The following is a 26,640-nucleotide window of genomic DNA, read 5'->3' as shown; positions in this document are numbered from 1 at the left end:
GCGATTTACAAGATAAAATTGTAAAGGATAAAAACATACATACAAATATTGATAAAATTAACATAGATCAAAAGCTCTAGTAAAGAGCCGGGTCTTGAGTGCTCTAGTCAGCTCTAGTCTTGATGTCTAATGAGGAGGAATAGTCTAGCAACCGGAGAATCACATGAAACAACAGGGTGGGTTGGATTTAGTGTAAAAGTCTTGAATCTGAAACCTATGTTTCAAATCGATGGAAAAAATTAAACCAATGAAGTCAGGACACGGCAGAAGAACCCTTTTCCAGTTTATGTACTTTAGGAAAAGCCTCACCTCTTCTGAGGATTCTTTAGTGAATTTAGCAAATAACATAAATTCTTTTTGCTCCATGTTAACTGCATGAGTTTATGCACATGCTGTAACAGACCATTCTTAACAGATTTTTTCTTCAAAAATTAGACAATAAATGGGCAAGAACATAATTTATCCGTCAAGTGAAGGGGTGAAAGGAAACGTATTGCAATTTTCTATGTCTAGTTGATAACAGCATGTAACACAATTTTTGTTCCTGGGTTATAAATGCCATTTCCTGATTGGTTCTATCATATAAACATTGAAAAAGTTTATTAAACTTTATAAAAGTTTATTCACTTTAGTTTTTCCATGAATATCTCATAGAATTCCATCCAATTCAACATAGTTTGTGGCAACCACAAAAACAAAGTTTTTGAAGTATAACAACTACTTTCAAGGTACAGTAGACTCTCACCTATCCAACATAAACGGGCCAGCAGAACGCTGGATAAGCGAATATATTGGATAATAAGGAGAGATTGAGGAGAAGCCTATTAAACATCAAATTAGGTTATGATTTTACAAATTAAGCACCAAAACATTATGCTATACAACAAATTTGACAGAAAAAGTAGTTCAATATGCAGTAATGCTATGTAGTAATTACTGTATTTATGCATTTAGCACCAAAATATCATGATATATTGAAAACATTGACTACAAAAATGTGTTGGATAATCCAGAACGTTGGATAAGCGAATGTTGGATAAGTAAGATTCTACTGTACTACACATTTAAACAGGAAATAACACTTTCAAACCAGGAATGGATTTTTTCTAATTTTGTTACATTGTGTAATTCTCTGGGAAACTTTGGTTCTCCCATAATGAACTTTCCATAAATGAAATGCTAGAGCTACTCTCCCTCTCTGCTTTCTCTCCAAGCACAAGAGATTGAAGCAGAACTTCCAAGGCATTTATTGTTTTACAAGTGATACTGTATCAGCCTTGTCATATAAATCATGAACTCTCAGCATGGACATTTTTTACTTTTGAACTTAGTTAAGAATGTGATCAACAGGGAACAGTGGAGAAGAAAAACTGAAGAATATTGGTCACTTTCCCAGCCTCCCTTTTAAGACATACATACATACAAGTCCTCAGTCCCTTATACTCCACTTAGTTCCCATTGTTCTTCAGTATCATCAGAGCACAGGAGGGTTGGGTATTTCTGACTCCAGAGAGTGCTGTCTTGTTTATCAATTGTAAGAACCAATAAAAAGCAATATTTACTTGATTTCTAATCTCAGAATTGAAGTGATGAGGATTAAATAAGCAGGAAGAAACAAAGTAGATAAAAATGGAAAATTGCCTCGTGGTAATAGGTTTGTGCTGACGTTCCTTTTTTTTTAGACAATATGTACAGCGTGTTAAATTTTTATCCAAATCTGGTACTAAAGATCATACATTGTTGTCTTTGTGGCCTCTATCATATATGGATTCTGGAATACCCTTCTTTTCATATATACATACAGTAATAAGATATTTTGGGAATGGGACCCAAATCTAACAAAAAAGCATTTATGTTTCATAAATATGTTATACATGTACCCAGAAGGTAATTTTATATAATACTAGCTTGGAGACCCGGCGGTGCCAGAGTTATTAGAAGAAGGCATTGTTTGTTTTGGGATGTTAGATAATTGGTCCAGTTTGGTAGGAGTGAACTACAACTCTCAGATTCCCAGGCCAATCACCCCCTAAACCCCACTTGTATGCACAGTTGGCCATGTTGGGTCTGTGTGCCAAGTTTGGTCCAGATCCCTCATCTGCTGGGTTCAGTGTTCTCCGAATAAGGGTGAACTACAACTCCCAGATTCCCAGGGAAATCACTCCCAAACCCCACCAGTATGCAGATTTGGCCATGTTGGATCTGTGTGGCAAGTTAGTTCCAGGTCCATCTTTGGTGAGGCTCAGAGTGCTCTTAGATTGCAGGTGGACTATACATCCCAGTCCCTACAACTCCCATAAATCATGGTGAATTCTCTCCAAACTTCTCTCTCTCATATGTTCAGTTGCTGGTCAATTCTCTGTTTGCTGTGTGCCATAGGAAAGGGTAGGCAAGGGTTAAGGCAGAGGGAGGGGTCATGCAAATGGAGAGAGAAAGGAACATTGGGATGTTCTCGCTGTAACCTTCAGTGTCCTGGGATGGAGTTTCTTGGTAGCTCCACAACACTGGAAAGTATAGCTTGTGTGTGGAGGCTGGAGGCTGTCTGTGTGAGCAGACACCCATGCCACATACACACATACAGATTATCACTTTTATTATGTTTATAGATTTGTATTGGGCCAGAAGATTGATAAGCTGAACATGAACCAGAAATAGCCAAATTATCTACAGAAACAATGGTCAAACAATTAAATAACATAATGGAAGACTGGAACTTGAATGCCAGGAGACGTACTTAAGATGGCAAAAACGAGCTATGCCCTAATATTTGTAATAATTTTGTGTGTGAAACAAAGTTTGTGTACACTGAGCCAGCAGAAAGCAAAGGTGTCACTATCTCAGCCACCCGTGTGGATAGTTTTGGATTTTGGAGTATTTTGGATAAGGGATGCTCAACATGTGTAAACAGTTCCTGAAGTTACAAGAATGATAGTCAGAAGTTCCCATGGGAAGATTGTAATGGCAGATAAGATACCTGACAGTTTCCCTTATCTACTTCTGTGGCTCTGTAGCACAGGAACAGAGCTGCAGTGGTACATTTGAAAGTGCAGGCAAGCAGTGATTGCAAGGGACATTTAAAAATTCAGGTGTTTGTTTTGATCCCTACTTATATTTTTAAAACAGTTTACATCTGTACTATGCAAGGGTCTTGCATAGTTCATGCCATTCCAAAATACTTTAGATTATACCAAGTATATAACTCATAACATATTTTATTTTTGCTGGAAAATCCGTTTCTCCTCCAATTTCTTTAATTTACAGCTGAACTCAGAGGATACAAGGGAATCTAACAGGATTTGATGTATATCATCATCCCTGTTAATAAACTTCAACTCAGCAAGCTCTGGCTTTACCACACACTGGCAGGGAATACTACACGTATATATAGAATGCACTCTTGATGTGTAGGAGCAGAATCAAGGCATCCTGTAGGAAATGAAACATAAAACAAATCCTTTTGATAGCATGTTCACCAGTTGCAAAAAATTATCGTGATTCTGTCCAGGCTGGCAAAAGCTGCCAGTTTTCAATGCTGTTCTGCTAAAAGAAATAATTATTTTAAAAGTCTGTAGTTTTGTGTCCCCCAAACCTGTTTTATTGTATGCATCTTTATTTTTACAAAAAGCTGCCCTTCTGTCATTCTGTAAAAAGTAAATTTGGAGTAACTCTAGCATGGATGTTCATTCATGCTAATTTAGATCAGGCCTGAAACGGTATGTGGAATGAATATGAATGAGTCACTGTTGGTGTGTGTGTGCCAAGAACAGTCTATTCTGTAAGCTATTTGAGTATGTAATTCAGTACAGATAAGGAGATTTTATGCTATCAAAAAACGAAACATGTTGATAGGTTGCACACCTGACAGTATTTCATCATGTGAAGGTTTAACTTAGTGCCCTAGACTAGATGCTACCTCTACATAGTTCCATATGGAACACTTGGTCAGGTTCAAACTTATCTGTCCTCTCCAGTATGAGCCCATGTGTTGTATTTCTGTTTATAGTCCAATAATTAAACTTTAAGTCAGCACATATATAGAAAGGAATGCATTGATTACTAAGAGCCAGCATGGATTTCTCAAAAACAAATGCCAACACAATTTTATCTTTTTTTATTTTTTGAGCCCTCAGTGGTGCAGTGGATTGACTGAAAGGATGGCGGTTCAAATCCGGGGTGTGGGGATCTCCTGTCAGTCAGCTTGATCTTCCCATATGGAGACATGAGATAAGCATTCTACAGGATGTAAAACATTAAACATCCAGGTGTCCCTGGGCAATGTCCTTGCAGACGGCCAATTCTCTCACACCAGAAGCGACTTGCAGTTTCTCAAGTCGCTCCTGACAAAAAAATATAATTAAAAACACACAAAATTGTCATGCTACACACAATTCCTTCACAGCAACAGCCTCTGGCCCAACATCATCTCTTGAGCTCAGTGGCCAAGGGTGCTCCTCCACTTAGCCTGGCACTATATCCTCTACACCAGTTGTTATTTCTTCTTTGTTTCACAGCCAGTTGCACCCACTAACATGCCATCCCATTTGCAACCTGTAAATGTATCCTGCTCTTTTTCAGTCTCCTTGCCTGAAGTGTGCATCTGTACAGAGGTGGGGAAAGTGTGGCCCATGGGCTGCATGCAGGCCTTCAACACCACTTTTGTGGCACTGAAACCATTTTTAAATTATATAATGCTCAGCTGAATATCTCATTCAAATTCAAATTCCACAGTGCATACGAATTGCAAAACAACCACCTTTCCCTAACCTTCTGAACACAGAAGAACTGTCCCTTCTGAAATATTTTAATTTTCTTCTGTTTCATCTTCAAACAGGAAATGATGCAAGATATACGTAGGTAGAGATGCAGCCCCCAAAGGCACATATAGCTATCAACTTCTGGTTTAGGTAAATGGGATTGAATGGATAGGAGAACACTATGGCGAGCCTATATGTGTCCAAGCCTAGAGCTCAGAGAATGTTCTCTTTTGATATATTAGCCAGCATTCAGTATTCCCCATATGTTATTTGTCATATATGACATGCTGCATTGTCATAGAGCTTGTCCCAGAATGTTATAGTGAGGCTGTTGTTGTTTGTTTTGTTTTTGTTTTGTTTTTATCTCTGCCCCTTTGGAAAGAGGCAGGCTGGCTAATTCTGCCATATTAACATTGATTTTTTTGGATGTTGCATGCAAATCAGCACTATTAAAGTGGTTATTTTTTCCAATCCCTTTATCCCAAGTTATGCTTGATCCCTGTTTGTTCTTGATCTCATTGCCTCTGGAACTGGCCTGCACAGTCACCATGATTGTTTGCTCTCACAGTGTGAAATGTATATTTCTTTTTCCAGCCAGCTTTGGCAGTGTGCTTCATATGATTGAAAGAAAAGGAATGAAAATAAAAGCTGGGTGTTGTTTGCACAATGATCTGTCTCTTTAGAATGGAAGTGGGAAAACCAATAATGAACCTATGACATCAATTAAATGTAAAAATGTATACACTTAATGAATTAGGGATCAGAGAAACTTCTCATTGCTTGGCATGTAAATAAGGGTAATTAAAAAGCATTTGTTCAGTTGATCAGCATAACTAATTAATAGGGATAATTAAAAAAGCATTTGGTCATGTTACAAACTGTGTGGTTGCTCTTTTAATACCATTATTTTCCTTCCTCCACATGCAATTGTACTATCTTTGCCTGATGATGAAGCCTTTGATCCTCAAAAGTTTGTGTGATGTATCGGGGAAATTTTGGGTAGCCCAATAAAGGCATCACTGCAAGACAGATTTTGTTTTTGTTTTTTACGAAAAATTAATCCTAGTGTTCGAATTTTATTTTGAACACTATGTATAAACCCAGTCTTCCTAACTGGGAGGGGCAGGAAAAGAATTTATGCCTAATAACACTATGTAACAAAATTTGAAAAAAAATCTGTTCCTTGTTTGAAATTGTTATTCCTGTTTAATTGTGTGATACTTAGTTTAAAAGTACTTGTTATACTCCACAAACTTTATTTTTGTGATTGCCACAAACTGTGTTGGATTGATTGAGATTCAGTGAGATATTCATTGAAAAACAACAGCAAATGTGCGGCAGGATGTCTCGCAAAAACAAGGTTTTTGCAGTTTAATAAACTTTTTCCACGTTTTTATGATAGAACTAATTAGGAAATGACATTTGTAACCCAGGAACAAAATTTGTATTAGTGCAATGTACAGTATTAGAGGTGCTTTGAGTTCCCTCTGGTGGTAGATGTTACAATATAGCAAATGTTTTCCATCTAAATTCAAAATAAACTGGTTCAATTAAGACGGTTGCTTTAGCTATGCAAACCAAACATCTTAATTGGGATGGAAAGGTATTCAGTTTTCTTTTGCCACTATCACCTCTCATTATTGCTTCCCTCGTTGCATTAAAGTGTTTGGCACATTTAGTATTGCATGTCTCAGGTAGGGACGCTACCACTAGCACTGCTGGCATCAGCATAACATCATGCTTTATGGGATAAAACAGTTCATTATCATGGAAAGCTCATATCTTGGGGAATTGTACCATATATCTTCTTAAAACGTACCAAATACTTAATGCATTATGTTGGAGAGATAAAAACAAATGACCAAATTTCAGAATTGGTGGAAATATAAATAATGGTCCTGAGGAGGTGGGATGTGCCTGCTCTGCTTTAAGTAGGCTTGTAACTTACAACCTCCATTTTTAAAATCGTATCAGGGGACGCTTAGGAGGCTTCCTTCATGTCCGTGCAAGTTAGAGCTGACAGACGAGAGCTCACCCCATCTCGCGGATTCAAACTGGCAACCTTCAGGTCAGCAGTCCAGCTGGCACAAGGATTTAACCCATTGCGCCACCACGAGCAACCTCTATGAAGAATGCCTTTGGAGTATCATGTTGTATCAGAGGGTACAATATTTTCCCTATGGAAGATGAATGTCAATCTGTATCAATGGACTCTGAACCTTTTATATGGAAATTTACTCAAGTGAATGTCACTTAATGATTTCATGCTGTTTTTTTCTGAAAGTTTTTCTAGATTATTTTTTGTATGTGTCAGGAGCAACTTTAGAAACTGCAAATCGCTTCTGATGTGAGAGAATTGGCTTTCAACCAAGGGGGAAAGTTTTTACAAACTTTATTTTATCAAAACAAATAAGACTTTCTATATTAAAATAGAGCATGTCTCATGTTGATTTTACCCACTAATCCTTACTGGCAGTTCCTTGAACTCCAGTGACTGTTCCTGATAATAAGGCAGTTGGTCGTACAGTTCTGCTTATCTTGACTGGTCCAGGGCACAAAACTAGGGGACATTTTTATCTCTATGTTGCAGGAAAGGTGGAGAAAATAACAAATAGAGCTTAATAGTATTGTGGGTTTTTTTTTATTTCTGTGAAATCTGTTGATATATTACTTCCTAAACAGCATCGCAGAGCTGCCTGCATGTCCAATTCTTGGTATCATTCTGCAGGTAGGAGGACACCTTTGTGGCCTTTCAATCCACAGTAAGCAAAGAATTAACCCGCTTCCCACCCCTCTTTCCCAGGCATGTTCTCAGTTCTCTCCCTGAGTTTCCTTTATGTTATGCTCTCTCTTGAAAACTCCCATCTGTAGTCTTGCCTTCACTCTTCCATCCAGTTATTTCTGGACTGGAGAAATGAGTAGGAAGTTACAGAATAGATAATTATTTACAGAGCTAGTGATTCATCAGATATGCCTACTGCTGACCACATCATTTTATAACAGTTTTCTTCACATATCAGCCCTTAATGTGTTGTGAAACCTTTCTTATCTCTTAGCAGGATTGTCTAGGCAGCTCCAAATTTTCAGAGAAGCTGAAAACATCAAGAGTGTGTAGAAGAACCTTTGATGTGTCTGCTTCAGGAGGCTACCAACTCATAAACTGGCACATTCTCTTCATCTGTTAATGCTACAGGTAAGTTGTTGAGTAGGAAAGGGAAACAATTCATTTGGAGATGATAAAATATAAGAGGAAGCAGTATCAAGAAGTTGTGCAAAAAATCTATTTTTTGATACTATTACTGTTGTATTAACTTTTGTTTTAACTTTCGTTTTAATACCTTACTGTGTTTTAACCTTTGTATATTGTGCTAATGTATTTGTGTTGTTAATTTTGTAACAATGTGAGCCGCCCCGAGTCCCCATGGGAAGATGGTGGCGGGGTATAAATAAAGTTGTTTTTTATTATTATTATTATTCAACTGTTAGAGATAGGAATCACATGTCCCTCAATAGGTTGTTGAATTAGTGTCTCTTTTGTTCTTATTGTGTAGATGGTGCCCTTGGTTTTTTTAAATGTTTGTTAAGTAGTTGTTAAGTAGTTCTTTTCTTAAAAAAATACTAAAATTGGAATTTTGTAAACATGGTTTTATATGTATTTCTTTATTGTGTGTCTTTGAATCAAAAATGTATATTTTAAAAATCAAGGAAATAGGCAGCTGGATGTGGAGAGTTAAAGTTCCCCTGCATGCATATTGGTTCTATTCTGGAGAACTACACATTTGTTTGTAGATAAAATGGAAAGAGAGAACTCAGTACTGTAGAGCCTCACTTATCCAACATAAACGGGCCAGCAGAACGTTGGATAAGCAAAAATGTTGGATAATAAGGAGGGGTTAAGGAAAAGACTATTAAACATCAAATTATGTTATGATTTTACAAATTAAGCACCAAAACATCTTGTTTTACAACAAATCAACAGAAAACGCAGTTCAATACATGGTAATGTTATGTAGTAATTACTGTATTTACGAATTTAGCACCAAAACATTGCAATTTATTGAAAACATTGACTACAAAAACATTGACTACTAAAAGGCAGACTGCGTTGGATAATCCAGAATGTTGGATAAGCGAAGGTTGGATAAGTGAGACTCTACTGTACGTATATGAAATGTATTTGATCTGTTGGGTTGTTTATATCTCAGTTATGTGTCAAGTAAATTATTGTCATTTCTGGACATTGGAAAGATTACTCCGTCAAGTCGTGGGGGAAAATAACCTCGATATGAATCTGATAGTTTTATACCAACAAGTATTATTTTTTAAAACCCAAATTACTTGTTTTCCCTTTTTACATGTAGCTATATTGGTCCATAGGTAAAAATCTTAACATTTTGGTTGATTTTAATAAAGGCATTTCCTTGTTGTTGTCTCTATGTGTACATGAATAAAGAAATGTATAAAAATGCTAACATTGTGCTTAAAGGTATTGATACATCAATCTATTCAGTATTCCGATATTTGTTTTAAGTGAATGCTTTTTTTGAAGCTCAAAATGTATGTGCTAGATATTAAAGTGTTAGTGATATATTTTCTTGTATTGTTTACACCAGGGGTCCCCAAACCTTTTAAGCAGAGGGCCGGTTAATAGTCCCTTAGACTGTTGGGTGACCAGACTATAGTTTGAAAAACTAAGAACCAATTATGTGCACATTGCACATATCTTATTTGTGGTGCAAAAAAACTATGAAAGAACAATACAATATTTAAAATGAAGAAAATTTTAACCAACATAAACTTACAAGTATTTCAATGAGAAGTGTGGACCTGCTTTTGAGAGTTAGATAATCCGGTTAGTCCTTTCAGACTTGGGACGATCTTAAGAGGCCAGGTAAATGACCTTGGAGGGCCACATCCAGCCCGCAAGCCTTTGTTTGGGGACCCCTGCTTTACAGTCAATCCTTGATATGGAGTAAATCTACACGGTGTTTAACTACATGTGAAATTAATTCCATTAGAAATTAAACAAAGCAGCTAATCCTCAAACAGGCCATTGGGATCACTCCATGCAGAGGATAGCTGAAGTTCCATAAGGATAATGATAAAAAGCAAGTTTGTTATGACAATATTTTTTCTTTTCTTTCTTCTGCAAATAGGATTTATGATGTCTGGGACCGTGGTAATTGGAATTGGAATTGCAGGATCTTTGCGGATCAGAGACTTGCTGAATCCTTTGCCGTCCAGTCCTGTCGAACACCTGAAACTGCTGGGCTTTGTGTCTAGGTGCAAGAGATTTTACAATATATATTTGTATATATATATGTGTATAGGAGAGAGAGTTCATTAGTATGTATGTATATAAATGTCAAAATTCATCTCAGAACTCAACACCTCAGGCTTAGTTGCATTAAACAAGATGTGGGAAGGTAGGCTGCAAAAGTGTAAATACTACTGTTGTTACAATATTTATTTGTACCCCATTTTTTGTACCTTACATTTCCCCCACGATTTCTACCATGCTAATTATACTGTGCACTAGTAAAAAAAAAAAAATAACAGTCAGAATGGCCATTAGCTTCCAAACATTTTGCTAAATCTTTCAATCTTTTCAAAAAGCCAAAGATGTATGTTCAACTGGACATTATTTCAGAGATATTTCCATAAACCCAATAATGAAGACATTGATGAAAATGTTTTAACCTGTCAAAGTAAAAGAATCTAGAGCAGGAGGATGCTTGAAGCCATTGGTGACTTCCATATTTTGGGGGTAGTAAATATGCTCTAGAGCAATGATGGGCAACCTTTTGCGCTTGGTGTGTCAAAATTCACCAAAAAAACCTAGCATGACTTGGGTGGTGTGTCACTTGGAGAAAAAACCCATAATTTCGCAATATGTATAGTTTAAATAACAAAAATATATAATTGTAATATATAACTGTATTTAATAAATCAAAAACTATTTACTGCCATTATTTCCATGTACAACAATCTATGGTACCTCTTGCAGTTTCTATGCTGATTTATCTCTATTCTAGTTTCAATGTAGTCATGAATAATGAATAATATAATAATAATATAGTAATAAAATGACAATATACTACAATAATAATAGAATAATAATGTTCATAATTCCCATGGAGTAAACAACAAAACCAAATCACACCAAATTTGGCCACAAAAGACATAGTCATCCAATCAATCTGCATGCGGCAGTGTGTCAGCAAAAATGGCTAGGCGTGTTGACACGCGTGTCATAGGTTGGCCATCACTGCTCTATAGTTTGGTTTGAGCTGTAAAGGTGCTATCCAGGTTGCCAAATCCATTGTAGAGACTGGGATTCAGCCCCTTGGATAGTTCTTTAAAATTGAAACTAAAACCCAGATTGGATTTAGCACCCCGCTGATGGAAGCCACCAGCTGACATTGCTGCAAGAGGGTTCTGAGAGAAGAGACATTGCGTTTTGGTATTTCAAATATGCCTGGATGTAAATTGGTTTCTGCAAAACCATGAATCCACGATTCTAATCACTAAGACACTGACGCTGCTGCTCTTTGAATTCTTTCTTGAAGGATTCAGTTAAGTCTACTGTGTTGTAGTTATAGCAGATGTATTTTGATTCATTTTTTTAATGTTGAAATTAGGCGATCTCTTGGCAATGTTCAAGGAGTGAAACAAATAAGTCTTCAAGAAGCTCTGAACAGTAATGAAGTCAATGTGGCCATCATCAGTACAGATAACCAAAACCACAGTGAAAGTGTCAGGTATGCATTCTCTAAAGAAATTCTTTCTCCATCATTACTTTGAATACATTGTTGACCCAAATTATATTGACAAAATTATTCCTCCTTGTTATCTCACTCATAATATTTGGCATTATAACCAAGTGAAACTACTTTTTTCATGAATTGATAGTCCTGCGCATGTACAAAAGTGCCTCTGCTCAAATTCAAAAACATAGAAATTGACATCTGATCTTTCCTTTTTTACTATTTGTGTTCATTTCAAATAGCAATATATGTATGTGCAGGACACAATGCAAAGTGAACATTTATTTCTAGTGATTATACAATGTTCCCTCACTACTTCACAGTTCACTTTTTGCAGATTTGCTGTTTTGCGGTTTTTCAATAAACTCCAAAAGACTATTATAAATTATAAAAAATTACAATTTACAGCCCAAGGAAGGGAGAAAAGAGAAGCCAAAGGGAGAGAAAAGGAGCCCAAGCGGCAACGGGAGGAGAAGGAGGCAATTTATCAACACACGATTTGCTGATAATGACTTAAAATAGTGTATAACTACTAAAATAATGTATAAATATTAAAATAAATATAGTGTCCCTACTTCACTGATTTTCACTTATTGGGGGTGTTCCTGGAACGTAACCCCAATGATAAGTGAGGGAACACTAAATGCTCCCTGCTTCTGTTAGTGGTAACCTTTTAGATGTATTGTAGCGATTATCCAAAAGACACTGGGAATTATAGATTTGTTAGGGTACTGAGAATAATTTTGGAGTATCTACAGCAGGGGTCCCCAAACTAAGGCCCGGGGGCCGGATGCGGCCCTCCGAGGTCATTTACCTGGCCCCCGCCCTCAGTTTTATAATATAATATATTGTATATACATATAATAATAATATTATAATGTAATACAATATAACACTAATAATAATACCATATAATAATATTAATTATATATTCTATATTACATATAATATTACTAATAATATTACAGTATAGTGGTATAGTTCAATATAGTAATATATAATGCTAATATTGTGCTATGCTAATAATATAATATATTGTATGTACATATAATTTGTAAGCCTCTCCGAGTCCCCTTTGGGGTGAGAAGGGTGTGATACAAATTTAGTAAATAAATGCAGTAAATAATAAATAAATACATTTTAGACTTGGACTTACCCAAAGTCTGAAATGACTTGAAGGCACACAACAACAACAACAACAACAACAACAACAACCCTAATTAACTTGACTATCTCACTGGCCAGAAGCAGGACCACACTTCCCATTGAAATCCTGATAAATGTATGTTGGTTAAAATTGTTTTTATTTTTAAATATTGTATTGTTATTTCATTGTTCTTGTTGTTGTTGTTGTTGTTGTTTTTGCACTACAAATAAGACATATGCAGTGTGCATCGGAATTTGTATTTTTTTCAAATGATAATCCGGCCCCTCAACAGTCTGAAGGATTGTGGACCGGCCCTCGGCTTAAAAAGTTTGAGGACCCCTGATCTACAGTATACAATGTAACATATGCTAATTTTTCCTCTATAAGGATGTTTCTAGAAGCTGGGAAACATGTCCTTGTTGAATATCCCATGTCATTGTCTGCAAAGACGGCACATGAGCTCTGGGGATTAGCTGAGCAAAAAGGTAATTTATACTATTGGCACCATAGATAATTGTTTAAAAATACGCAAGTATGTGAAGATTTTTCTCTGCCAGCAGGCATTTGGGGAATGATAAGGGATTCAGGGTAGGGGGGATTGTGAGTTTTAAATGTAATTTTAAGTGTATTTATTATATTTTAACTGTATTTTAACCTATATCCAAACAGTACTACAGTAGAGTCTTGCTTATCCAAACTGGGTAAAAACTAAAGGGCACTAGACAGGATGTAAATATATATATATAGTTGGCCCTCTGTATCCACAGAGTCTCCATTCATGGATTCAGTGGCCTTTTGAAGGCACCATAAGGCTACATGAAAATGTGTTTGACACTCCTATGTTTTGGACAGATGTAACAGTTCAAATAGTGGTACAATATAATTTATTTTGAAGTAGATCTGCACAACTTTTGACTAATCAGCTATTAATGGTAGATCACCTAATAGTTTTGTGTTTGCTCCTTTCCTGAGGAAAAAGTGAAGCAACTGATACGATGTAATATATGGTGAATGAGCTTTGATTAGTACGGTGATTCACAAGGTGTCTTGATATGTAGAGAGCATTTTACTCATCAAGCAATATAATCTATATCTGTTCCTCACTGTAGGATTTCCAATTCCCTCAATCAAATAAGGTTTTGATGGCAAAAAAAAGCTGTATGGCAAAAACATTCAAGTTCTTTGATAGTTTTCCCCAAGAAAATCAACATAGTGCCATCGGTCCCACTCCCGTTTCTGTCAATTATTTCTTAAACTTCATAAGGATCAAGAAATCTTGGTAATCCTATTAAATCTGCTTTTGTTTCAATGACAGGTAAAATCCTTCATGTGGAGCATATTGAGTTACTGACAGAGGAATACAAACAATTAAAGAAAGAGGTGGAAGGGAAGGAACTTGTCAAGGGAACATTACATTTCACAGGTTAGTTAGCATTTGCTTTGACGCAACTCTTATCTGATTTAAGTTTTGACTTCATTAATCTATGCAAACCTTTTTTGAGTATAATGTTTTTACTGTTACAGTTTTCTTATCAAGTTTACATAGGTTTACTGCATTCCAGAGTTATTCCTGAGGCGCTTTCCATTCTGGTGATGTGGAATTGATGCCACTATAAAATATGTATCCTCTTTGACAACCATTGCATTATAGGCCATAATGCTGTTAATAGGCTTATCTGAATGGCAAAAACAAACTTGATTTGCTAAGTCAGAACTATCTAGTAGACACAGGACTGAACTATGATAATTTGACTTATAATTTCTACAGGCTAGTTTTATGGCCTTAAAGAAAACAGTAGGGACCTTTGCAGAACTAACAGCTTACAGTATATACACATGTATAACTCAGAGACAGGTTTGGGGGCCAAAATCATGGATTTTCTTTGTAATTTTATTGAAAAATCAAAACTATGATTAAGGATCTAGGATTTAAAGACAGGTTTGAATGTTTGTAAATCATGAATTATGTTATTCTCAGGTAAAAGATTACAGTTGTACTGTTAAGATTTATTTATTAATTTATTAGCAACATTTATATCCTGCCCTTCTCACCCCGAAGGGCTACTTACAAGTTATATATACATACAATAAATTATATTATTAGTATAGCACAATATAAGCACTACATATATTAGTATAATATGACTATTATATATTATTATATTGTTAAATTGATACAGGAGACATGGTGGAAAGATGTCTTCCTGGCCCCTCCTTAGACCTGGGGGGCGTGCGTGCTCCCATTTGATGATATAGGAGACATGGTGGAAAGATGTGGTTTCACCACATCTGTGCTTGTGAGATGATAAAAACTTCTGACTATCTTCCTTGTATGTGCCTTCTAGGAGTAGGGCTTAAAGTCTGTAAATTAAACTATTATTTTATTATGTGACTGCATTTGGATTTATATCTTAATTGTGATTGAATGAGTTTCAGGTTCATCAGTGCACAATTCTACCTTTTTGGGCTGCAAGATTAAATTAGAAGTTTTTTTATTTCCATTCTTAACTGATTGTCTTATTTCTGAACCCAGATAATTTGCAAATAATTGTTTATGAAGTTAGTTTGTTTCATCAAACCATCATTAAGATTAACCACCATTAGGATTTGGCGGGAAGGTAATGGCGCTCCATGCAGTCATGGGAGACCTTGGAGGTGTCTACAGACAGTGCTGGCTCTTCATCTTAGAAATAGAGATGAGTACCAAGTCTAGTCAGAGATGAGTAGACTTAATGTCAGGGGAAAACCTTTACTTAGGATTTGAACCTAACACCAAACTGTGGTTAATTAACATTTAGTGTTACATCCAAACAATTCATATGGATATGATTTTGCCTAGGGTTAATGCCAATAGACCAATGTTTGTATTAGTCATGACCTCTTTCTCATTCATTGTGGTGACTTATTATACAGTGCTTTGGAGAAAACACCTAAAAATAGTATTGGAATTTTTCAGATGAAATGTTGTCTTTAAAACGGTAATGGTCCTAATATAAAATTACAAAAATAAAAGGAAAGCATACCTTCTGGAAAATGTCAGATTAGTGTATCAAGTGTATCATCCATGTGCTTCAAGTCCTCTTTCTCATTCCAAAAGGTGGTCCACTGGATGAAGAGCGTTCAGGCTTTCCAGCTTTTAGTGGAATTGCCCGCCTCAGTTGGCTGGTCGACCTTTTTGGAGACCTCACAGTCACTTCTGCCACAAGGGAAGAGCAGAAAGAAAAAAATTACTCCAGAATGACCGCACATTTTCTGACTGCAGATAAGAGGTTGGTCTCATTAGATTCTAATAAACATTCAGTTTGACCATAATAATGCATTTGCTAACTTACTTAGTTTTTTAATCTTCCTCTTAATATATTTATTCAGGTTTAATGACAGATTTAACCTGTCATTAATGGGACGAGTAGCAGTTATAAAAATGAATGTACTTCCTAAATTACTTTACCTTTTCCAAAATATACCCATTGTCAGAAATGTAAAATTATTTAAGGATTGGAATAATTTTCCCCTTTCCTTTTTATTTTTACCCTTTACTCTTTCCTTCGTTTTTTCCTCCCCTCTGGTGAGGACTCAGTTCCTCTAAATCCCCTACCCCCACCCAGATTACCCCCTTTCCTTTTACCTAGGGGTACATTCCCACCCTACCTTTCCTTCAAACCCCCTTTTCTTGTTTGTTGTAGTGTATTAGAAAAGCATCAATAAAAACATGTTATATATATATATATATATATATATATACACACACACACACACACACACACACACACACATACTAGCTGTGCCCGGCCATACGTTGCTGTGGCATTGTCTGGTGGTGTTGGTGAGAAATTGTTGAGGTAGTGGTGGTATTGAATGTCTGTTGTATGGTTGTCTTTATGTTTAGTATGCATTTGGTTGTTTGTGTACTGTGAAAGTGGTGAGGGTAGAGGGGGTCTATGTCCCTGTGTAGTATTGTATAGTATTTATATGTTGTCCATGTGTTGTGAATGCTTGGATTGTGTCCTCCTGCATGGTAGAAAGAAGTTGATCTGGATGATCCTTAGGGGTCACTCCAAACCTTAGGATTGTATGATGTTGCTGTTGTTATTATTATTATTATTATTAGTAGTAGTAGTATTAGTATTGAGAGGCTGGGTGGCCATCTGTTGGGAGTGCTTGGCTTGTGTCCTGCATGGCAGAATTGGGTTGGGCTGGATGGCCTTTAGGGGTGTCTCCTAACTGTCCGATGCTATGATTTGATGTGTATTATTATTGTGGAGATATTGGATGGCCATCTGTCAGGAGTGATTGGATTGTGTCCTCCTGCATGATATAAGGAAGTTGAACTGGATGATCCTTAGGGGTATCTGCTAACCTTAGGATTGTATGATATTCTTATTATTAATGAGAGGCTGGCTGGCCATCTGTTGGGAGTGCTTGGATTGTATCGTCCAATGGCAGAGTTGGGTTGGACTGGATGGCCTTTAGGGGTCTCTCCTAACTGTCTGATTCTATGATTCGATTTGTATTATTATTGTGCAGATCTTGGATGGCCATCTGTCAGGAGTGCTTGGTTTGTGTAGTCCTGCATGATATAAGGAAGTTGAACTGGATGATCCTTAGGGGTATCTGCTAACCTTAGGATTGTATGATATTCTTCTTCTTCTTCTTCTTCTTATTATTATTATTATTATTATTATTATTATTATTATTATTATTATTATTGAGAGGCTGGGTGGCCATCTGTTGGGCGTGCTTGGATTGTGTCCTTCATGGCAGAATTGGGTTGGACTGGATTACCACAGTAATTATTTCATATTACAGTAGAATCTCACTTATCCAACATTCACTTATCCAGTGTTCTGGATTATCCAACACAGTCTGCCTTTTAGTAGTCAATGTTTTGTAGTCAATGTTTTAAATTCATTGTGATATTTTGGTGCTAAATTTGTAAATACAGTAATTACTCCATAGCATTACTGTGCATGGAACTACTTTTTCTGTCCAATTTGTTTTATAACATGATGTTTGGTGCTTAATTTGTGTAATCATTACCTAATTTGATGTTTAATAGGTTTTTTTCTGAATCCCTTCTTATTATCCAACATATTCACTTATCCAATTTTCTGCCGGCCTGTTTATGTTGGATAAATGAGACTCTACTGTATATTTATAATCTTATAATATCTGCTTAGAACTGGATTATATGAGGCGCCTTCTTCACAGCTGTATAAAATGCACACTAAAGTGGATTATATGGCAGTGTGGACTCAAGATAATCCAGTTCAAAGCAGATAATATAAGATTATAAATGGGTAATATAGCTGTGTGGAAGGGCCTTGAGTCTACACTGCCATATAATCCAGTGCAAATTAGATAATCTGTGGAAGAGGCCTAAGTGAGGCCTAACTGTGCCTGTCTCCTGGGCTGAGTAGGTTGCTAGGAAACCAAGTGGGTGGAACTTAGCCTTGTAACTGGCAGCAATTGGATAAAAACAATTATTCCTCTCCTTCTAATTAGAACTATATTTTTCTTTTCTTTTTGTTGTATCAACCTAGAGCCATGGATGATGGGTTGTGTTGTCAAATTTCGAGGTTGAGGGGCCTGTAGTTTTGTTGTTTTGTCCGCTGCCCTGATGCCATCACTCTTTTATATATATAGATATATATATATATAGTAATATTTTTTGGAAATTGGAAACAGTTTTGATTTTTCTGGATACTAAGGTTTATTTGGATACTAAGGTTTATTTGTTAACAACTGTAGTAAGTAATAACAATCTGAATACGTTGGTTGACATCCTATTATAGTTTGCTGATTTTTACTCATCAAACTCTCATGGAGCGAGAGTCAAAGTGTTCCCCTGAGAATGTCACTTAAACTGGTCTTTAGAATCAACAGTATTATCAGAGTTTTTACAAGGATACCCATTATGCGCATAAAATCTAGTAAATCTGAAGACATAGTGATGAAAAGCATTTAAAGAGAGGAGCTGACTCAGATCCTCGTGAGGATCATGCCATGTGATCTAGATAACTTCCTCTCTAACTCCAGATCGATGTAAGTTTCATGTGGAAGACTTTGAAATGCTGGGCTGGGGATCTAGATCTGACAGGCAAATCCTACCAATTGTGACTTGTCTTAACTAGAGTCTAAAGAATACTTGCAACTTTTTCATACTAGGAAAATGTTTGGATTGTTCACATTTTGAGTCATTTTGCTTAAAAATCTTTGTACACAAAAGTTTTACATATTTTGGGACTTTTTACAAAAAAAATTAAATTCATATACCAAAATACTTTTTTAAATTTTTTGAAATTATATTGCTTTTGCATGTGTTGCTGAAAGTGGAGATATACGATTCTAGTATTAATGCTGTAGAATTTTTACCTGGCAACCCAAACTGGGCAAAAAAGGCTTTAAAAGCTATGGAGATTTATGGGAGTTAATTTCATGGCTACACTCTTTTGGTTTACATTAATTTATTCCTTAAAGCAATGGTTCCCAGCCAGTTTACCAGCTCTTAGGATTTCTGGGAGTTGAAGGCCAAAACATCTGGGAACCCACAGGTTGAGATCCACTGCTTTAAAGACAAGGATTTTGTAACTTTTCCTAAGAGATAAAGATCACCAGCAGAGGGTGCTAAGTGTTGGCAGAAAGCATCCAGAAGGCCATTTATACAGGTAGTCCCCAAATTACGAACAAAATAGGTTCTTTAGGTTTGTTCTTAAGTTGAATTTGTATGCAAGTCCGAACAGGTAAATTTTTTTAAGTGTAACTCCAGCCACACACACACACACACACATGCCTTGGATAGTGTAAGGAAGGGGTAACACCCCTGTGATTTGTTTTGCTGCCTGTTTCCCTGTTCAGAATATCCCTTCTGAGAGGTAGATTCATGTTTACTTCACCATGCTCCCAGTGTGAATTGCCTATAGGAACTTAAATTTCTTGGAATCAGTCATTTTGTATAAAGCATTATTAGTGTATGTTTTTAGGAAGATCAGTGATATATAAGGGTGTTTTAATAACTACTTTTTCCAACCCCGATATTTTCTCTCTCACACACAACTAAAATGGATAAGGATGTAGGAACTGTGTTCCTTGACATTTAAAATGTTATGTTAAAACATGCCATAAATAATAAAGCAATCGGTGACAGTTCCTAACATCACAATGTGAAACATTGGTCTAGTCAGCTTTTAAATGAGTCTTTTGCATGTTGCAATTTCCTCTTTTGAATCCTTCTTGTGCTTTCTTATTTAACCTAGGCCTCTGACTTGGATTGAAGAAAGGGCACCAGGGATGAAACGGGATAAGATCATAAACTTCTGTTTCAAAAGTGGGTGCTTGGAGAGGCTTCCAGATGCCCCCCGTTCAGCTGTTGGCATCTTCATGCAAGACCTGATCCTGTTTGCCAAAAAGTTGCTGGGCCAGATTTCTAAGGAGGAACTGGCTGCTGAAAAGAGACGAATTCTGCTGTGTCTTGAGCTTGCCGAAGAGATTAAAATGCACTGTGAGCAGCCACAAAACATCTACTCTTGAAACTGCTTTGGAGTATTGCATTAGTCACCTAGAACTGCTGCTTCTTGTTCTCTATTTTTTTCTCAAATTTTCCTCTTATTTGCCAAGTTCCCCATTATAACCAGTAAGATTTTTCTAACAAGTATGAAACACTCCAAGCATTCTATGTTGCTTGCAGGTTTATTTTAACCTGGCAAAACAAGATACTATACAACTATTACCCCGCCTTCATGCATTGATACCTTTATAATCAAAGTCTAGTGAACAAATGTCCAGATAGATTACTTCTGATAGAGGTGCTATGGCAGCAGTATGCCTTTTTGACAGATTATATTTTCTATAAAAGAAAGGGTTTATATGGGTTTCATCTAAAAATCCTCCTTATTTGCACAATATGTCTCTGGATTTCTTTTTTCAGTTTCACACTTAGGGCTTTATGCTTTTCGAGTTTGAAATCTTTATATACTTTGACTTCTTGCACATTTCTAACTATTGTGGGCCTCTTCTCAATCTAAAAATATGGGTGTGGTTATGCAAATTGTCCTCATTTGTGAAAGCAATTCATGATAGCAGAATGACACTGGAAATTGTAATTCTGGGTTAGATTTTCTTGCTTTACACTTGAGGAAGTTTTTAGTTGAATCCACGAGTATGAGTTTGCTAGCTATTGCTCAGGATGGAAACGTTACACTGGTAACTCTGTGTGAATATTACTGAGAATCAGAAAAGAGCATTGCTTGCAGCTCAGGTTTTTTCTTCTGAAATATTGGGGGAGGAATTATGCAGCCCTCCAGATGCTGCTAAACTGCAGCTCCCAGCAGCCCCAGTCAGGATGGTGATGAATGCTGGAAATGAGTGCAGGATGCTGGGAATTGCAGTTCAAAGGCATCTAAAGGGTCATATGCTTCTCGCCTTGGTATGTAACTAGCTGAGATAAAGATGTGAGTTGCACAGTGCAAGTATTCCTAAAACACATATTTATATTTTATGTAGTTTGTGACTTGAAGATCAAAAACTTCTATAACAGTTTGCTTACTGGCCTTATGGAGAAATGAAACTTGAGATTGCAGGACCATGTTTTCATCCTGCTTATTGCCTTCTTGGAGCTAATTCAATCTTAACTTGAAAAGTTCATAACTAAAGAGTTTTGTGTGATAAATTTTGTTTCTGAGTGCCTGTGTGGTGGAAGATTGAAATGCCACTTCAGATACCCCTGATAATGTTCTGCTATTGTGATGATACCTGTGCCTGTAGTCAACTTGGCCACTTGCTAATCCTTAATATCTCAAGATAGATATGCATAATAAACTCAATTGTTGGAAGATTTGAATTTGCATGTTTTGTCAGGGTAATGGTGAAAAAGACTGTATAAAACACACGTAAACTGTTAAAATACAATAGAGCCAGAGTTAAATTAGATGTAGCATGGCTCTCAAACTGGCATGTATTGTATGAACTTGGGGTTATTTTTGTTATGTGCAAGTGGCGTGGCTCTGGGAGGTACAAAAGGGAGAGTCATCCACAGTCCTAAAATATACGGCGAGAAGATCATATACCAATATTTCTGAGATTATGCCTTTCATTCTGCTTAGTGCTATGTTCTTTATACCTACTAAAGGATTTCAAGGGATCCTGCGCAATATTCTGTACTTGTAAATGTGCCTATCTCTTTCTTTTAGCCTTGTTTTCTGTTTTCTGTTTGCTAGTAATTTTCTGTAAGTAATCAACAGAAGTTTTTGAGGAAAGTCAAAAAAAGAGTTATAGTTGGGCTTTTAAACAAAATTGTATTCTCATGTTTCTTTGCATATTTCTAATAAATTTTGCCAGGCATGATGATTGAAATAGCTAATGTATGTGTTTTTTGTTATGAAAATGGGGCAGAGGAGACTGCCAGCATGGTTGATCTTGAATGTGTATAGTGATTGGAAATCTGTAAGTGTACAGGTGTACCTCTGTTAACAAAGTAAATATGCTGCTGGGTATTACTTTTGTAATTGAAAATTTGGTATTAAGAGGCAGAAATAACCTGCCTCTAATACCAATGGAAAGAATAGAGGAAGGTTCTTAGACCCCAAAAAGAAGAGCAGTTCAACCCTTTTCAGCAAAGTTTTTTTTTCAAAACATCATACCTATATGAAATGAAACAAACAGGTCAGGTAAGTCTTCCATCCATAAATCTTGAACCTTATCTAGAGATTACTGGAAAGCTTATCCGAAAATGCCAAGGATAATACTTTTTTTCATCAGCCTCTGCTTATGATATCTGTTTTGTTGGCCTAACGTAAAGATAATGATTTTTTCAAACATCAAGCATGAACTACATGACTTTCTGTTCTATATTTATCTTACACAAATGGAAAGAAGCACTTGGCTTTTTAATATACACATCCTATGCCTGTTTGTAGTTTATAATGCATTTCTGTTATTTTTTCCTATAATAAAACTAATTAACAGAGGGTGGAGGTAGAGAGAAAGAGGATCAATTGAAAAAGTGGGACAAATCATGACTTACATCCCAGTGGTTTCTACTGGAATTATGCTCAGTTAACAGTCTTGATACAATTATTTGTTTTCTGAAATAATATTCATATATGTCTACATGCCCGCTTGCAGAAAACACACAAACCTGGAGTTCGGAACTGCAATTATAAGTCTCTAGTAACATACAACATAGTATTACTGTTGAATTTGAAAACAGGGGCATATTAGTGGCTACTGTCGATATTCAGTGGCCACCTTGTCATTAGGACAATTTTTGCAGAAGTCACTAGTGTATACTTATGTGAATTGAGCTATATATTTTGTGCAATTAAATGGCAAATTTTGTGTCAGAATAGGGTACATTTGTGTTAATTTGTATTTGCAAGATTTATATGTAAACAGTTTTAGCAGCTGTGAAATGAGGTCTTATTTGCTTCTGATCACATGTATCAGTTAAGACCTTCCATTTTATACATACACTAAACAAATGTGTAAATTCAAGATGTTTTTCCTGTCTTTCTCTTGATATATTTGAATACAGTTGCCACATTAGTTCTACAAAACACATTGTGCATATACCAAAACGTTATTGCTTGTTAGAATGATTAATCCATCCAGATTCTTCAGTCTTTTGGGGTATTTTTTTCTTTAGTTTATATTTCTCCCTTTAAAAATTCTGGTACATTATGATCATAAATAAACATTCTTTCCAATTCCAATTGGTTAGAAATCCTATTCAAATGAATAACGAGGTACTATGGTTTTCTTTAATTTCAAACTGTTCTGTCTAGATGCAAAAGTGTACATAATCCTTTAAGTATCTCCCTAAGACTTTATGCTCGTATTGTGATTTTCCTTCAAATATCCTTGGCTCTGTGTTGTAATGGATTCCAAGTTTAGCATGAATCTCCAAAGCTGACCTCTTACTAACAGAAACTGACTGATTAGATTCACCATCTAACCTACCTGCTCTCTTTGACACCATTACTTGCTCGTATCCCTGAATTATGTATCATAGACAGAGTCACATTGCAGTTTCCCTCTGGTGTCTTTCTAGAGTCCATCAAATTTGACCTGAAGGATTGTACACTAGGGAATATAGGATCAGTAAATTTCCATATAAATTGGATTTTGCTCTGTTCCTGCTGGGACCTCGTATTGTTAGTTCTATGATGAATATTTTCTGGATAACATAATTCCTAGGGATTGAGCATAGTGTATCTTGTAATTACTTTAGGTCAATTCAGGCTTAGTAAGAAGTTCCAGCAGACTGAAGAAAAGCAACTATTGTTCGCATCTTCAAAAAAGGGGAAAAAGAGGACCCAAACAATGATTGCCCAATAAACCTGACATCAGTACCAAGAAAGATTTTAGAGTAAATAATTAAGCAGACCGCTTAGAAAGCAATGCCATTCTCACAAAAAAATCAACCTTATCTTTATATATGGTTGTGTTTTGTAGATGAAAGGAATGCTGTAGATATAGCATATCTCCATTCCAGAAAGGCCTTTGATAATGTCCCCATGATCTTTTTGGGAAAAAAACTAGTAAAATGTAGGCTAGATAATACTACTGTTAGATGGATCTGTAATTGGTTAAGTAACTGATCCCAAAGGATGCTCACCAATGGCTGCTCTTCGTGCTGGAAATAAATGACTAGTAGGGTGCTTCAAAGTTCTGTCTTGGGCCCCGAGCTGTTCATCATCTTTATCAATGACTTGGAGGATTGAATAGAGGGCATGCAGATGACACCAAATTGGGATAACTAATACTCCTGAGAATCAGAATCAAAATGACTATATCAACCTGGAAAGTTGGGCCAAAACTAACAAAATGAACTTCAATAGGTAGAAACATATAGCACTACACTTAGCCAATAGAAATGAAATGTACAGATATGGGATAGGTGACACCTGGCTTGAAAACAGTCCGTGTGAAAGGGATCTAGGAGTCTTAGTAGATCACAAGCTGAACATGAGTCAAAAGTGTGATTCAGCAGCCAGAAAAGGCAATACGATTTTAAGCTGCATCAATAGGAGCATAGTGTCTACATTGAGGGAAGTCATAGTCCCACTGTATTCTGCTTTGGTCAGACCTCAGGTGGAATACTGTATCCAGTCCTGGGCACCACAATTCAAGAAAGATATTGAAAAGATAGAACATGCCCAGAGCAGGGCAACCAAATGATCAAAGTTTGGGAAGCTTTTTTAAAAATAATTTTTATTGAGAAGTTTCCAAGCAACTCCATACATTTCTTATTACAACAAAGATTCTCATTTCTCGATACAATAAAACACATATAAGGCAACAAGGGTAACTGAGGGAGAGGGGTAAGGAGGAAAAAGAGGTATCAATACACAAGTTGAAAAAAGAAAGGGGGATAAAAAAAAAAAAACAAAAAACCAACAACCACAACGCAAAATCAACCATGGGGGGAGGGGGGGGGGAGCTTACATGTAAACAGTTGCTATATATTTCCTTTTACTTCCAGAGCTCCGGGGGTGGTCCTTTTGATTTTCTTTTAGTCATTTATTTTTATTTTTGAAGTTAAACAAGTTTAACTATCGTTACTTTATATTATTATCCGAGGGACTTTCTTTAGTCCATCCTTATATGAAAATTTATTTTTTCTTTTTGTAAAAATTCCTTCATGGGTTTCCAATCTATTTTATGTGATGTTCTTTCCTGTTCAAGTTTTTGTATTAATAAATCCATATTCATCACATCCATTACTTTATTGAGCCATTTCTCCATGCTAGGTACTTCCTTTGTTTTCCATACTTGTGTGAGCACTATTCTCGCCGCCGTGGTGAGGTAAAATATTATTCTATCGGTGTTTTTATCTATTTGCCTGTCTGTAATTCCTAATAGAAAGCATTATGGCGTAAATTCAATTTCTTTTTGTAGGATTTTTGTCATTTTTTAATGTATTTCTCACCAAATTTTTTTGATTTTTTTACATTCCCACCACAAAAGTGTGCTTTCATGTGTGCTTTCCACATTTCCAACAGTTTCCACTGTTTTTTCCTCTGTTGAATCTAGCGAGTTTGTTTGGCGTCAAATACCACATGTGGAACATTTTGAACCAGTTCTCCTTTATTTCTGTAACATAGGCCCATCTCAGCTTCCCCCCCCCCCCATATTTCTTCCCATTGACCTAGATAAATTGTGTGTCCTGTCGCTTTGGCCCATTTTATCATTACTTCTTTTATTTGATCTTTCTCTTGAGCCCAGGTGAGTAATTGTTCGTATAATATTCTTATTTGTTTGGTATTAATTTTTAGTAGTTTGGGAAGCTAAGCCCTATGAGGAAGGGCTTAGGGAGTTAGGTATGTTTGGCTTGAGTCCCACGTTTAAAAAATGTGAAAGGATATTGCATTGAGGAAGAGCAAGCTTGTTTCCTGAGAGTAGGTAATAAAGCAATAGATTCAAATTGCGAGAGAAAAGATTCCACCGAAACATGAGGAAGAACATCTTGACAATAAGAGCTGTTCTTCAGTAGATATACTCCCTCAGAATGAGGTGGAGTCCCCTTCATTGGATGTTTTTAAGCAAGGTTGCATGGCTTTTTGTCTGAAGTGTTTTGATTGTATGTTCCTGCATGGAATGAGATTGGACTAATGGCCCCTGTTTTCTCTTCCAACTTTTGTTTGTATATCCAAAATGTGATACATTTGCACTTGAGCCACGAACTAAAATGTGGTACATAGTGGGAAAAGGCTACTAACATAGTAATCATTAAGTGCAGAATTAAAAGAAACTGCTAAGAAATGTGTACAGAATGAAATAGCTCCCATATATTATAATTTAAAAACAAGTTGTTTTATTTTGTTGCTTCCAGTAAATCCCAGCTTCATTTATTTAAACAGATTAAGAAATGCCTTGAACATCTGGATAATCAGATGCCAGAATACAGTGAACTGCTATTAAGATTAAAGTTACATAGATCTTGGGAGGAAAACAATGGCCAACCTTGACAAAATAG

At 36.2% G+C, this 26,640-nt stretch overlaps 1 protein-coding gene across 4 annotated transcripts in view; it reads left to right on the top strand.

Annotated features, from left to right (window-relative positions):
- The window catches only part of blvra (biliverdin reductase A), a 28,873-nt gene extending 6,857 nt beyond the window's left edge, over positions 1-22,016 (top strand). The window contains exons 1-8 of one of the 4 annotated variants that reach the window (XM_008112897.3): positions 7,462-7,482; positions 7,814-7,947; positions 9,911-10,037; positions 11,396-11,515; positions 13,056-13,153; positions 13,984-14,091; positions 15,766-15,937; positions 19,922-22,016. In XM_008112897.3, the coding sequence (XP_008111104.1) occupies positions 9,916-10,037; positions 11,396-11,515; positions 13,056-13,153; positions 13,984-14,091; positions 15,766-15,937; positions 19,922-20,195 (894 nt within the window). In that variant the 5' untranslated portion in view covers positions 7,462-7,482; positions 7,814-7,947; positions 9,911-9,915 and the 3' untranslated portion in view covers positions 20,196-22,016. Of the gene's footprint in view, positions 1-7,461; positions 7,483-7,810; positions 7,948-9,910; positions 10,038-11,395; positions 11,516-13,055; positions 13,154-13,983; positions 14,092-15,765; positions 15,938-19,921 lie in introns of those variants that run through there. The other 3 variants (XM_003222213.4, XM_008112896.3, XM_062983804.1) reach the window with 3 other exon arrangements.
- The last annotated feature ends 4,624 nt before the right edge of the window (positions 22,017-26,640 follow it).

The sequence above is a fragment of the Anolis carolinensis genome, chromosome 6 (assembly GCF_035594765.1).
Source record: "Anolis carolinensis isolate JA03-04 chromosome 6, rAnoCar3.1.pri, whole genome shotgun sequence".
Classification (NCBI taxonomy): Eukaryota; Metazoa; Chordata; class Lepidosauria; order Squamata; family Dactyloidae; genus Anolis; species Anolis carolinensis.
The sequence above is the reverse complement of the archived record's forward strand: the minus strand, read 5'-3'. Positions and strand labels throughout refer to the sequence as shown.